The following is a 13,134-nucleotide window of genomic DNA, read 5'->3' as shown; positions in this document are numbered from 1 at the left end:
AATTAGTATTTTAAGTTGCAAACACCACAATCTCACAAAAAAAAGTTTTAAAATGTTATTACTGAAACATAGGATACAATTAATCTTTACACATTTAGACTCAGTACTCAAATCATACAACAAGCATGAGTCTATAGCTAACCAAAGAATAAAAAAAATAACCTTAAGACCAATTTAAACCAAGGTTGAGGCTAAAAATAAGTATATACATAGATGGAAGAATAAGTTACCAAGTTCTATCATATTCCAGGAGTTTGTTTTTGTGCTCAACTGCTTTGTCCAAGCTCTGATCAACAGGTGGCCCTTCAGGCTTAGCTTCCATCAATTTCTTGATCAGTTGCTCAGATTTCTTCGAACCACGTGCTATTATCTCATCATGTTCTTTACTAGTAACCTACAACATATGAATCAATCATTTAGTAAAATCAAAATATTAGCAAATTCCACATAATATATAATTCTACAAATAGGAGAATCTAAGCAATTCAACAATATTAAATATGTAAGAAAACTGTTACATAGATATTGTCATTTATTAACAGCACGGAACAAGTTTATTTTCCCTTTTGTTAAGAATGACACATCAAGATTAAATATAAGGTATCAAATCCCTCTCATGAGGAACACATACAAGTGATTAATTAGTAAGTAAACCACCGTTGTCGCTCACGCTTAAAAATTATTTAAATAAGATGATTCTTTCAAATCCTGGTCGTTTCAAATCAACACAAATCCTATGTCCACGATGACAGCAGTTCGAGTCCTGGCATCCATGGTTATTTGGTGGAATATGTCAGCTGTTTGACTCAGCGGCCAGCGGTATAAGCTCAGCCAGAGTCGACCCAGCTCTTAATGGGTATCTGGAGAAATCTGCGGAAAACACGGGAAGCGTCTGGTCATTTGTCCACAACCATGCATTGCTCTTTCGCTTCGCTACGCATTGGTCAGTAGGAGAGAAAGTAATTCTTTCAAGTTATTAAATAAAAAAAAAAAGTTTTTTTTAACTGAAAGTAAAGAACGACGTTAAAACTTAAAACGAACAGAAATTATTCCGTATATGAAAGGGGCTGCCCCCTCCTCAACAGCTCGCTCTTTACGCTAAAGTTTTTTATTGTTTAAAAAAATAGAGCTGTGAGAAAGTCAAACTTTAGCTTAAAGAGCGAGGCGTTGAGGAGGGGACAGCACCTTTCATATATGGGATGACTTCTGTTCGTTGTAAGTTTTAACGTCGGTCCTTACTTTCAGTTAAAACATTTTTTTTTTAATTTAATTTTTGAACGTTTTTGAATTAATGCAGGTTTTGATATTGGCTCACCGTACATGAATAATTAATACCAAATGTTTATCTTAATTTTACTTTTATTTGGTGGAATGGCTTTATCGAAACTAGTTTAATTTTATTTACTAATATTTTTATTAGTAATAAATATACGTAATTTACGAATTAACATACGTATCGAAATTCTATATTCATATATTTTTAATACGTATATTAGGGGGTTCGCCGCCTAGTCAATCAATACCTTTCTCTTTAAGCTAAAGTTCGAATTTTGTTCCAATTCTTTAAAAATGACCCCTTAATCACAAAGGCCGTTAATTATAACAAACAGCTCTAATAAAATTACTAAAAAATATCTGGCTTAAAGAGCGAGGTACTGACTAGGGCGTAAACCCAGTCGTATACCTAATAATTTCTGTTCTTTTTCAGTTTTGATGTTGCTCCTTACTTTCAGTTGAAAAACTTTTTTTTAATTTCATTTCTGATCTTTATCTTTAATAATGATGTGAAATCCGGCGCCCCATTCAGAGCAATGTCCCTTCCCCCATGAAAACTTCCTTCATGGAAAGGTCCTCTCATATACCCCACCCCCCCTACCAGAAAAAATCCCCCCTGAAAACGTCTGTATACTTCCCAATAATCAATACTATATGTTAACATTAGGTAAAGTTCATAACTTTCAACCCTCCTCCCGGGGACTTCGGGGGATTAAGTCATCCTGAAAGACATAGTTATCATATTTTCGACTATGCTGAACAAAATGGCTATCTCAAAATTTTGATCGGGTGACTTTGGAAAAAACATGAGCGTGGGAGGGGGCCTAGTTGCCCTCCATTTTTTTTGGTCATTTAAAAAGGGCAATAGAACTTTTAATTTCCGTTCCAATGGGCCCTCCCACGATATTCTAGGACCACTGGGTCGATACGATCACCCCTGGAAAAAAAAAACAAAAAAACAAAAAACAAAAAAAACAAATAAACACGCATCCGTGATCTTTATTCTGGCAAAAAATGCAAAATTTCCACTTTTTCGTAGATAGGTGCTTGAAACCTCTCAGTAGGGTTCTCTTATACGCTGAATATGATGGTGTGATTTTCATTAAGGTTCTATAACTTTTAGGGGGTCTTTCCCCCTTTTTCGAAAATCAGCCAAATTTTCTCAGGCGCGTAGCTTTTGATGGGTAAGACTAAATATATAAGTATGAAACTTATATATTTGAAATCAGCATTAAAATATTATTCTTTAGATGTATCTATTGGTATCAAAATTTCGTTTTTTAGAGTTTCGGTTACCATTGAGCCGGGTCACTCCTTACTTACAGTTCGTTACCACGAACTGTTTGAAAGAGCGAGGCGTTGAGGAGGGGACAGCCCTTTTCATATACGGGGTAATTTCTGTTCGTTTAAAGTTTTAACGTCGTTCCTTATTTCAGTTAAAAAAACTTGTGTTATTTATAATGTATTACAGTAATTACCTGGCTAAAAAAAAAAAAAAAAAAAAAAAAAAAAAAAAAAAAAAAAAAAAAAAACTGTCTTCCTACTTTAGTAACTGAAATAAATAAGCACTTGAACAAGGTCTAGACCCTACTCATCCATCCAGTTCCCCAGGACAAAACTGTATATCCAATCCGATAATCCGAAAATCAAGTCCAAAATAGAGCAAAATCAGCATCAATAACTATACGTCCATGTTCCGAAACCAAGCTATAGCACCTTATATCTACAAAAACGTTTGGCCCCTAGTCAATACCTCGCTCATTAAGCTAAAGTTCGAATTTTGTTCCAATTCTTTAAAAATGACCCCTTAATTAAAAGGCTGTTAATTAGAATAAATAGCTCTTATGAAAGTACTAAAAAATCTTTGGCTTAAAGAGCGAGGTATTGACTAAGGGGTGAACCCAATCATATACGTAATTAATTAAAAAAAACTTTCCGAAAAATAAGTTTTTCAAAAAAAAGTAAAGGCCATTTTAAACATAGGCTCAGCAGATACAAATAACATTTAAAATTCAAATTCAAAGCGAACAGAAATTACAATTAATGAATAAATGAAACCCAAAACGAACATAAATTAAATAAACAATCATAGCAAAAACATACAACAAGTAATAATATAAATGAATAAATAGATCTTAGATTGAATATCAATATCAAGCTTAGATTGAATATCAATATCAAGCTTAAAACGAAAAAAAATATTTTTCTATTGAAGTATAAATGAAACTTAAAACGAACAGAAATTAAATAAACAATCAATGCAAACAAACATACAATAGATATTCATGTAAATGAATAAATAAATCTTAAAACGAGTGAAACTTGAACTGAATATGCAAATCAAGCTTGAAACGAACAAAAATCACCACAAACAAGAGTTTTGGTATGACCTCCTTCTCTCACTGTAAAAGTCTAAAACAAGTTTTTAAAAATTCATTATTTCAAAATCAAACTTAAAAAAAGGATCAAATATTCATCAAAGTAAAAAAACTGATATCAAAGTAAAAATATCAGAGCGAAAAAATGGGTTTGTGTCAACCTCGGAGTTTTATTATCTGATGGTTGAACTATTTTTAACAAAATTGCTATCTCAAAGTTTTTATCGAATGGGTTTGGGGAAAAAGGGCGTGGGGGGACTAGATTAAGCTTCGGTCTTTTTTGACTCTTTAAAAGTGAACTAGAACTTTCTATTTTCAATCAAATGAGCCCTCTCTGAAGTTTATACGAGTATCACTTCTATAAGAACCATATTTATTATCCCCAGAGTATAACTTACAACACCTATCCCTGGGCCCTGGGGGGTTGTGTCGACCCTGGAGTTTTAATATCTGATGGTTGAACTATTTTTAACAAAATGGTCACCTGAAATTTTTATCGGATGAGTTTATATATCCGATACACCCAAAGGCGTGGAGGGGCTAGTTGCCCTCTGATATTTTTTCACTCTGAGAAAATGAACTACAACTTTTAATTTCCATTCAAATGAACCCTCTCTGAAGTTTATACGAGTATACCTTCCATAATAACCATATATGTCCCCAGAGCAATACTTACAACGCCTGCCCCGGCCCCAGGGGGGGATGTCAACACAGACATTTTTCTTATCTGATCTTTGAACTATTTTAACGAAATGACCATACGTAAAGGAGTTTTGTTATATGATCTTTTTTATTTTTTGATCAATTTTTAAAAAAACGGGTACCTCAAATTTTTTATAAGATGTATTTGGGGAAAAAGAGCTTGGGGGGGCAGTTGCCCTCCGATCACTTTTGACTCTTAAAAAGGGCACTAGAAATCTCGATTTCCAATCGAATGAGCCCCCTTTGAAGTTTATACGACGACCTCTTCTATATGAAGTGCCTCTGGGGAAAAAAATAAATGGAGTATGGAGGATAGCTGCCCTCCAATCACTTTTGACTCTTAAAAGGTGAATTACAATTATCAATTTCCAATCAAATGAGTCCTCTAGGAATTTTATACGAGCATTCCTTCCATAACAACCATATATGCCCACAGGGCATACCTTACAACGCCTACCCCCGGGCCCTGGGGGGCTGTGTCGACACCGAAGTTTTTAATTATGAGAACTTTGAACTATTTTTAACAAAATTTCTATCTCAAAATTTTTATCTGATGTATTTAGGGCGTGGAGGAGGGGGGGGGGGGGTTAGTTGCCCTCCGATATGTTTTGACTCTTAAAAAGTGAACAAAAAATTTCAATTTCAAATCAAATGAGCCCTCTCCGAAGTTTATACGAGCATCCCTTCCATAAGAACTATATATGGCCCTAGAGCATTAATCATAACGCCGACCTCCGGGCCCTGGCGGGTTCCGTCGACACAGGAATTTCTGACACAAGAAAATCTTATCTGACCTTTGAACTATTTTTAATGAAATGGCTATTATAAAAATTTTATCGGATGGGCTAGGGGAAAAAGGGTGGGTGTGGGGGGAGGACTAGTTGCCCTCAGATATCTTTTGACTCTTAAAAGTTGAACTAGAACTTTCAATTTCCAATTAAATGAGCCCCCTCTGAAGTTTATACGAGCATCCCTTTCATAAGAACCATATACGCCCCCAGGACAACACTTACAACGCCTATCCCCCAGGCTCTGGGCGGCGTTTTTGTTATCTAAATTTTGAAAAATTTCAAAAACACTTGCAATCTCAAAATTTGTAGCGAACGGGTTTGGGGAAAAGGAGCGTGGGGGGGGGGGGTAGTTTAACTCTCTCGACTCTTAAAAAGTGAACTAGAACTTTCAATTTCCAATCAAATGAACCCTCTATGAAGCTTATACGAATATCCCTTTCATAAGAACCACACATGCCCTTAGGGCATAACTTAAAAACGCCATCTCCTGTGCCCTGGGGGTTGTATTAACACCGGAGTTTTTTTTATCCGACTTTTGAACTATTTTTTTAACAAGATGTTTATCTCAAAATTTTCATCAGATAGATTTTGAAAAAGAAAGTGTGGGGGGGATAGCTTCCCTCCGATCTCTTTTGACTATTAAAAAGTGAGCTCGAACTTTCAATATCCAATCAAATGAGCCCTCTCTGAAGTTTATACGAGAATCCCTTTCATACGAACAACATATGCCCCAAGGCATAACTTACAACGCCTGCCCCCGGGCCCTGGGTGGTTACACCTCAGTTTTTGTTATCTGACTTTTGAGAAATTTTTAACTTAATGGCTATCTCAAAATTTTTATTGGATGCATTTGGGAAAAAGGGGCGTGAGGGGGGGGGGGCTAGTTGCGCTCTAATCTCTTTTGACTCTAAAAAACTTAAGTAGAGCTTTCAATTTCCAATCAAATGAGCCCTCTCTGAATTTTTTACGAGCACCCCTTCCATAAGAAACACATATTCCCCAAGAGCATATCTTACAACACTTGCCCTTGGGCCCTGGGGGGCTGTGTGGACCCCTGAGTTTTTGTTAAATGGTCATTGAACTATTTTCAAAAAAAGCTATCTCAAAGTTCTTATCGGATGAGTTTGAGAAAAAAGGCGTTGAGGGGGGGCTATGTGCCCTCCAATCTCTTTTGACTCTTAAAAAATGAACTGGAACTTTCAATTTCCAATCAAGTGAGCCTCTCCAAAGTTTTTTCGATCATCCCTTCCATAAGACCCATATATGCCCCCAGGGCATAACTTACAACGCCAACCCCCGGGCCCTGGTGGGACCGGAATTTTTGTTATATGATCTTTGAACTATTTTTAACAAAATAGCTATCTTAAAATTTTTACTGGATGCATTTTGTGGGGGGGTGGGGGAGCTGGTTACCCTCCAATATCTTTTGACGCTTTAAAAATGAACTAGAACTTTCAATTTCCAATCAAATGAGCCCTTTTTTAAGTTTATACGAACATTCCTTCCATAAGAACCATATATGTCCCCAGGACAGAACTTATAACCCTTGCCCCTGAAGACTGTGGGGGGAATGTCCTGCTCAAACATATAATTTCCAGAAATTTCAACTACGTTGAACAAAATGGCTATATCAAAATTTTCATTGAATGTGTTTGGGAAAATAGTAGGTGTGGAAGGGGTGTCAGTTGCCTTAGAATCCCTTTCGACTATTAAAAAGGGAAATCATTTAAATTTCCAGTCAAATGAGCCCTTTCTGAAGTTTCTAAGACAAAGTTGTCTATACAAAACCTTATATGCCCCCAGGGTATAACTTACAACCCTTGCCCTGAGGGCTGTGGGGGAGTTGTCATCCTCAAAGACCTAATTTCCAGAACTTAAAACTACGGTTAATAAAATGGCTATCTCAAAATTTTGATTGGATGTGTTTGGAGAAAAGATGCGCGTGAGAGGGTGGTTAGTTGACGTCCAATCATTTTCGGCTATTAAAAAGGGCACTAGCCCTTTGAATTTCCATTCGAATGATCCTGTTCTAAAGTTTCTATGGCACCACCTTCATTGAGGACCTTATATGCTCCCAGGGTATAACTTAAAACCCTTGCCTTGAGGGTTGAGGTGGTGTGTCCTCCTCAAAACATATTTTCTATCTGGAAATCAACTACGCTGAACAAAATGGCTATCTCAAAATTTTGATTGGATGTGTTTGGGGAAATGATGGGTGAGGGGGGGGGGCTAGTTGCCCTCAACTCACTGTCAAAGTCTGGAAAAGGCACTATACCTGTGAATGTCCAATCGAATGAGCCCTTCTTGAAGCGTTTACAAAATCGCTTTCTATAAAAACAATCTATGCCCCCAGGGAATGGCTTAAAATCACTGTCCGGAAGGCATAGGGGAAATATCCTCAACAACAGTATATTTGCTTTCTGGAAATCAACTATGCTCAAAAAAATGGCTATCTCAAAATTTTGATTGGATGTGTTTGGGGGAATGATGGGCGTGGGGGGGGCTAGTTGCCCTCCAATCACTTTCGACTATTAAAAAGGGCAGTAGCCCTTTGAATTTCCAATCGAATGAGCCTTTTTCGAAGTTTCTACTACAACGCCTTCTATAAAAAACCTTATATGCCCCCAGGGCATAACTTAAAACCCTTGCCCTGAGGGTTGTGGGGGAGTGCTCTCCTCAAAAACATTTTTTCTATCTGAAAATCGACTACGCAAAACAAAATGGCTATATCAAAATTTTTATTGGATGTGTTTGGGGGAATGATGAGTGTGGGCGGGGGGGGGCTAGTTGCCCTCAATCCTTTCTACGGCGACCCTATATGAATGCCTCTGTTAGACGATTCATTGAGCCGTGTGGCCTTTACTATAGGCAACGTTATAGCGTTGCCTCTGATATTTTCTGTTAGTTTTAAGTTTTGATGCTACTCCTTACTTTCAGTTGAAAAACTTGTTTTTTTTTGTTTAATTTCTGATCTCTTTCTTTAATAATGCTGGGAAATCCGGCACCCCCTTCATAGCAGTGTCCCTCCCCGATGAAAACTTCCTTCATGGAAAGATCCTCCCATATATCCCCCGACCCACCCCCGCCACCTACCAGAAAAAATCCCCCCTGAAAACGTCTGTATACTTCCCATAACCAATACTATATGTTAACATTGGGTAAAGTTCATAACTTTCAGCCCTCCCCCCGGGGACTTCGGGGGATTAAGTCATCCTAAAAGATATAATTATCATATTTTCGACCATGCTGAACAAAATGGCCATCTCAAAATTTTGATCGGGTGACTTTGGGAAAAAAATGAGCGTGGGAGGGGGCCTAGTTGCCCTCCATTTTTTTTGGTCACTTAAAAAGAGCACTAGAACTTTTAATTTCCGTTCAAATGAGACCTCTCATGATTTTCTAGGACCACTGGGTCGATACGAATACCCCTGGAAAAAAAAAAAAAAAAAAAAAAAAAAAAAAAAAAAAATAAACACGCATCCGTGATCTTTCTTCTGACAAAAAAAATGCAAAATTCCACATTTTTGTAAATGGGTGCTTGAAACCTATACAGTAGGGTTCTCTGATACGCTGAATATGATGGTGTGATTTTCATTAAGGTTCTATAACTTTTAGGGGGTCTTTCCCCCTTTTTTCTAAAATCAGCCAAATTTTCTCAGGCGCGTAACTTTTCATGGGTAATGGTAAAACTAAACTTGATGAAACTTATGTATTTGAAATCAGCATTAAAATCTGATTCTCTTGATGTATCTATTGGTATCAAAATTCCGTTTTTTAGATTTTCGGTTACCATTGGGCCGGGTCGCTCTTTATTTACAGTTCCTTACCACGAACTCCATATATGAAATATTCCGTATATGAAAGGGGCTGGCCCCTCCTCAATGCCTCAGCTCTTTACGCTAAAGGTTTTTACTGTTTAAAAAAAAATTGTGAGAAAGTCAAACTTTAGCGTAAAAAGCGAGGCGTTGAGGAGGGGACAGCCCCTTTCGTATACGGAATAACTTCTGTTCGTTTTAAGTTTTAACGTCATTCTTTACTTTCAGTTAAAAAACTTGTTTTTTTATTTAATTTTTGAACGTTTTTGAATTGATACAGGTTTTGATTTTGGGTCATCGTATATGAATAATTAAAACAAAATATGCATATTAATTTTACTTTTATTTGGTTAAATTGCTTTCTCAAAACCTGTTTAATTTTATTTACGAACGTTTTTATTAGTAATAATTATACGTAACTTACGTAACGAACTTCTATATTTATTAGATTTTTAATTGGTATATTAGGGGGTTCGCCCCCTAGTCAATACCTTGCTCTTTAAGCTAAAGTTCGAATTTTGTTCCAATTCTTTAAAAATTACCCCTTAATAACAAAGGCCGTTAATTAGAATAAATATCTCTTATGAAAGTACTAAAAAATCTTTGGCTTAAAGAGCGAGGTATTGACTAGGGGGTGAAACCAATCATATATGTAATGTTTTCTGTTCGTTTTATGTTTTGATGTTGCTCCTTACTTTCAGTTGAAAAACTTGTGTTTTTTAAATTTAATTTCTGATCTTTTTCTTTAATAATGTTGGGAAATCCAGCGCCCCCTTCACAGCAATTTTCCTTCCCCCATGAAAACTTCCTTCATGGAAAGACCCTCACATATAACCGCCCCCCCCCCCACCTACCAGACAAAATCCCCTCTGAAAACGTCTGTATACTTCCCAATAACCAATAATATATATTAACATTGGGTAAAGTTCATAACTTTCAGCCCTCCCCCCGGGGATTTCGGGCGATCAAGTCATCCTAAAAGACATAGTTAGTATATTTTCGACCATGCTGAACAAAATGGATTTTTTTTGTCACTTAAAAAGGGCACTAGAACTTTTAATTTCCGTTATAATGAGCCCTCCCGCGATATTCTAGGACCACTGGGTCGATACAATCACCCCTGGAAAAAAAAAACAAAAAACAAATAAACACGCATCCGTGATCTTTCTTCTGGCAAAAAAAAAAAAAAAAAAGCAAAATTCCACATTTTTGTAGATAGGTGCTTGAAACCTCTACAGTAGGGTTCTCTGATATTGAATATGACGGTATGATTTTCATTAAGGTTCTATAACTTTTATGGAGTTTTTCCCCCTTTTTTCTAAAACCGGCCAAATTTTCTCAGGCGCGTAACTTTTGATGGGTAAGACTTTGATGGGTTGATGAAACTTATATATTTGAAATCAGCATTAAAATCTTATTCTTTTGATGTATTTATTGGTATCAAAATTCTGCTTTTTAGAGTTTCGGTTACTATTGAGCCGGGTCGCTCTTTATTTACAGTTCGTTACCACGAACTGTTTGATTTAATTTAATTGTAACTTATTGTTAATCCGTGTTTCCAGTTGGTTTTCTTTCTGAACACCAACTTTTCAACGAACTTGAAAAAGCACTTTTCTACTTTTTGAAATTGAAAAACATTATTTCTGTTTCTCCCTCTTCTTCTGGTGACTTTTACAACCACAACAATTAAGCTCTCTTTTTATTCCTATTGGTTCAGATAATTATAATGACACTGCTTGTTGCAGTTTTAGATATCTTGTTGATACATTATACGTTTTGCATTAGAATAGTAGTAATAATAATCTTTTTTTTTAATCCTGTTCAATAAACTTAAAACAGAGCACAAAAAAAAGAAAGAAAAAAAAAACAAAAAAAACGAACACATCAAAAGAGCAATCAAAAACGGAATCGGCCGGGGAAGAAACGGAATCGGCCGGGGAAGAACACTAAGTAGACATGAGTTCTTAAACGTAAACTGAGGTAGTTCCCCAACAAGCTCTGTAGGTTTCAAATTGATTTAGTATCTAATGAGTAATTCGGGTCTAGACGAGTTTCAAGTGCGTCCAAAAAGAGGTGCACAGCCATCCTATTTACAAAATGACAGTAAAATTCTAATCATAAGCATCCTCCGGGACTCCATTTTTTAGTGCTAAAATGGTTCAGGCCCCTTTTCCAACTTTCACCTGGCCCTCAGTAGAGGTTCTCTTTTTATGTTTACGTTTGTGCTATTAGATTATATTCGACCCCAACTAGTAGACAACAATTTCATTACCAAATTTCCGCAGAAGAAACATGGGCCAGCCCCTTCTTGCGTGCAAACAATGCGACCACATTTAAGACAGTTTGAAACCAGACCATGCTTCGATGCTTGACAGGAACACCTATGTCGTCCTGCAAATAAAAAAATTATATATATATATATATATATATATATATATATATATATATATATATATATATATATATATATATATATATATATATATATATATATATATATATATATATATATATATATATATATATATATATATATATATGAAAATCAATCCTAAAAAACGTTAAGCATACATTTTTACTATTTTATATCTAGAAAAACAGTGTTTTAATTTGATAATGAGAAGACGGTTGTAGCTGATTTTAATTACCGAGGAAACGCTGGTGGGATTATTTTTGTCTGATTCACACGTCCCAAACTGTCAAAATTTTATATATTTAAGGACATTGATTGGACAAAATATGAATGAAACGGTAGGGTTCTGTACGAACCACGTGTAAACAAGAAAGCCCGCATTGCGCATGCTTAATTTTAATAACACCAAAACAGTTAACACACTTGACAGCAACACAGATTCACTAAGTAGGGATGTCTAGTTCTCTAGTTGTTCTACATTAGCTGCTCTTTCCCCGATCCGGCGTTTTCAGTCCAGCCGCAATAAGTTACAAATTCTTCATATCTTGAGAGACATTGTGGAGTCTCTTTTGTGCTTACCCCTATGAACTCAGAAAACTTAGATATGCAGAAACTATGCTCAGTCCAATCCAAGTTCAGCAATTGACAACAGATCCAAAATATTTTAACAGAAAAAATAGATTCAACTCCTCCATAGATTCAGGTGTTGCAATGAGTTTCTATTAATTCTAATTTGTTTTTAGTGCCTTTTCCCCTTTTCTTGTATTTTATTCCGTCATGGATGCAATGTCTTTTGTTGCTATGATAGATAGGAATAAATCGACTTGAAATATATTTTTAATACCTTTCAATTAGTTAGATATATATATGTTTCAAAATTTTCTGATTCAAGCTTTTTAGTTTTCATTCAAAATTTGATTAATGTTAGAACGTAAAGAATATGAAGTTCAGATGATCGGTACTATAAGCCCAACTACTTGAATTCAAATGTTAACAAACATTGAGTTTGTTTCCAAATTCAGTTAAATTATATACCCTTTAGCCGCATCAGAGGCTGCCCCCGGTTACAGTCGTCCCCCTTGCTCCATTGTAGTTCCTCTGGTCAGCGTAACAGCTAGAGATAGAGACAAATATAGGGTTCTAAGAGAACGGAGTGCACTGGTGGAGCAGTTTATGGATTCAACTTAAAATGCCGCTGTGACACAAATTCTCTTAATGTTAATGTTAGTTGTCCGGTTTTTCATGTTCATATAAAAATTTAAAAGAAATTTTTAACCAATAGTTTAGTGCGTGTGTTTACAAAAGTAATTTTAAAAAATCTTATGTTAAAACAACTTCAGCTTCTATGACCCCGAGAATATTACTAAATACGAGGCCAAGTTAAAAAACATCTGTTCTTTCAAAATTGTACACAAGTTTTATTTTTGAATGTTTATTTGAGAAAATTAAATGTAACACAGATTCTCCATAATTTTGGATTTAATCCCAGACATAGTACTGTTCATTATTTGATTGCATTGCTGGATACCATCCTTAAACATTTAGAAAAAGATTGGACTTATGTTGTTGCATTATCTGCTGACATAGTTAGGGCTTTTGACCGTCTTGACAATAATGTAGTACAGGAAGAAGCTAAGATTATGGGTTCTCGTCCATTTGCCGTAAGTATGCTTTCTAATTTTCTTTTTAAACGATCTCAATGTGTCAAACTCCCTGATCTGGATTCTTAGATATTTATTGCGGTTCCTGACATGGGACTA

The 13,134-nt window shown here is 35.8% G+C and overlaps 1 protein-coding gene across 4 annotated transcripts in view; it reads right to left on the bottom strand.

The window, feature by feature from the left end:
- LOC148942664 (activating signal cointegrator 1) overlaps window positions 1-13,134 on the bottom strand; it is a 77,945-nt gene that overhangs the window by 18,893 nt on the left and 45,918 nt on the right. For all 4 annotated transcript variants that reach the window (XM_089102816.1, XM_089102815.1, XM_089102817.1 and 1 more), the window contains 2 exons: window positions 11,234-11,352; window positions 231-394 (listed from right to left, as the gene is read on the bottom strand). In XM_089102816.1, coding sequence (XP_088958942.1) covers window positions 231-394; window positions 11,234-11,352 — 283 coding nt within the window. The remainder of the gene's footprint in view (window positions 1-230; window positions 395-11,233; window positions 11,353-13,134) is intronic.

Source organism: Artemia sp. Qi Xiang Cuo, chromosome 16, assembly GCF_049724085.1.
Source record: "Artemia sp. Qi Xiang Cuo chromosome 16, ASM4972408v1, whole genome shotgun sequence".
NCBI classification, from domain to species: domain Eukaryota; kingdom Metazoa; phylum Arthropoda; class Branchiopoda; order Anostraca; family Artemiidae; genus Artemia; species Artemia sp. Qi Xiang Cuo.
The sequence above is the reverse complement of the archived record's forward strand: the minus strand, read 5'-3'. Positions and strand labels throughout refer to the sequence as shown.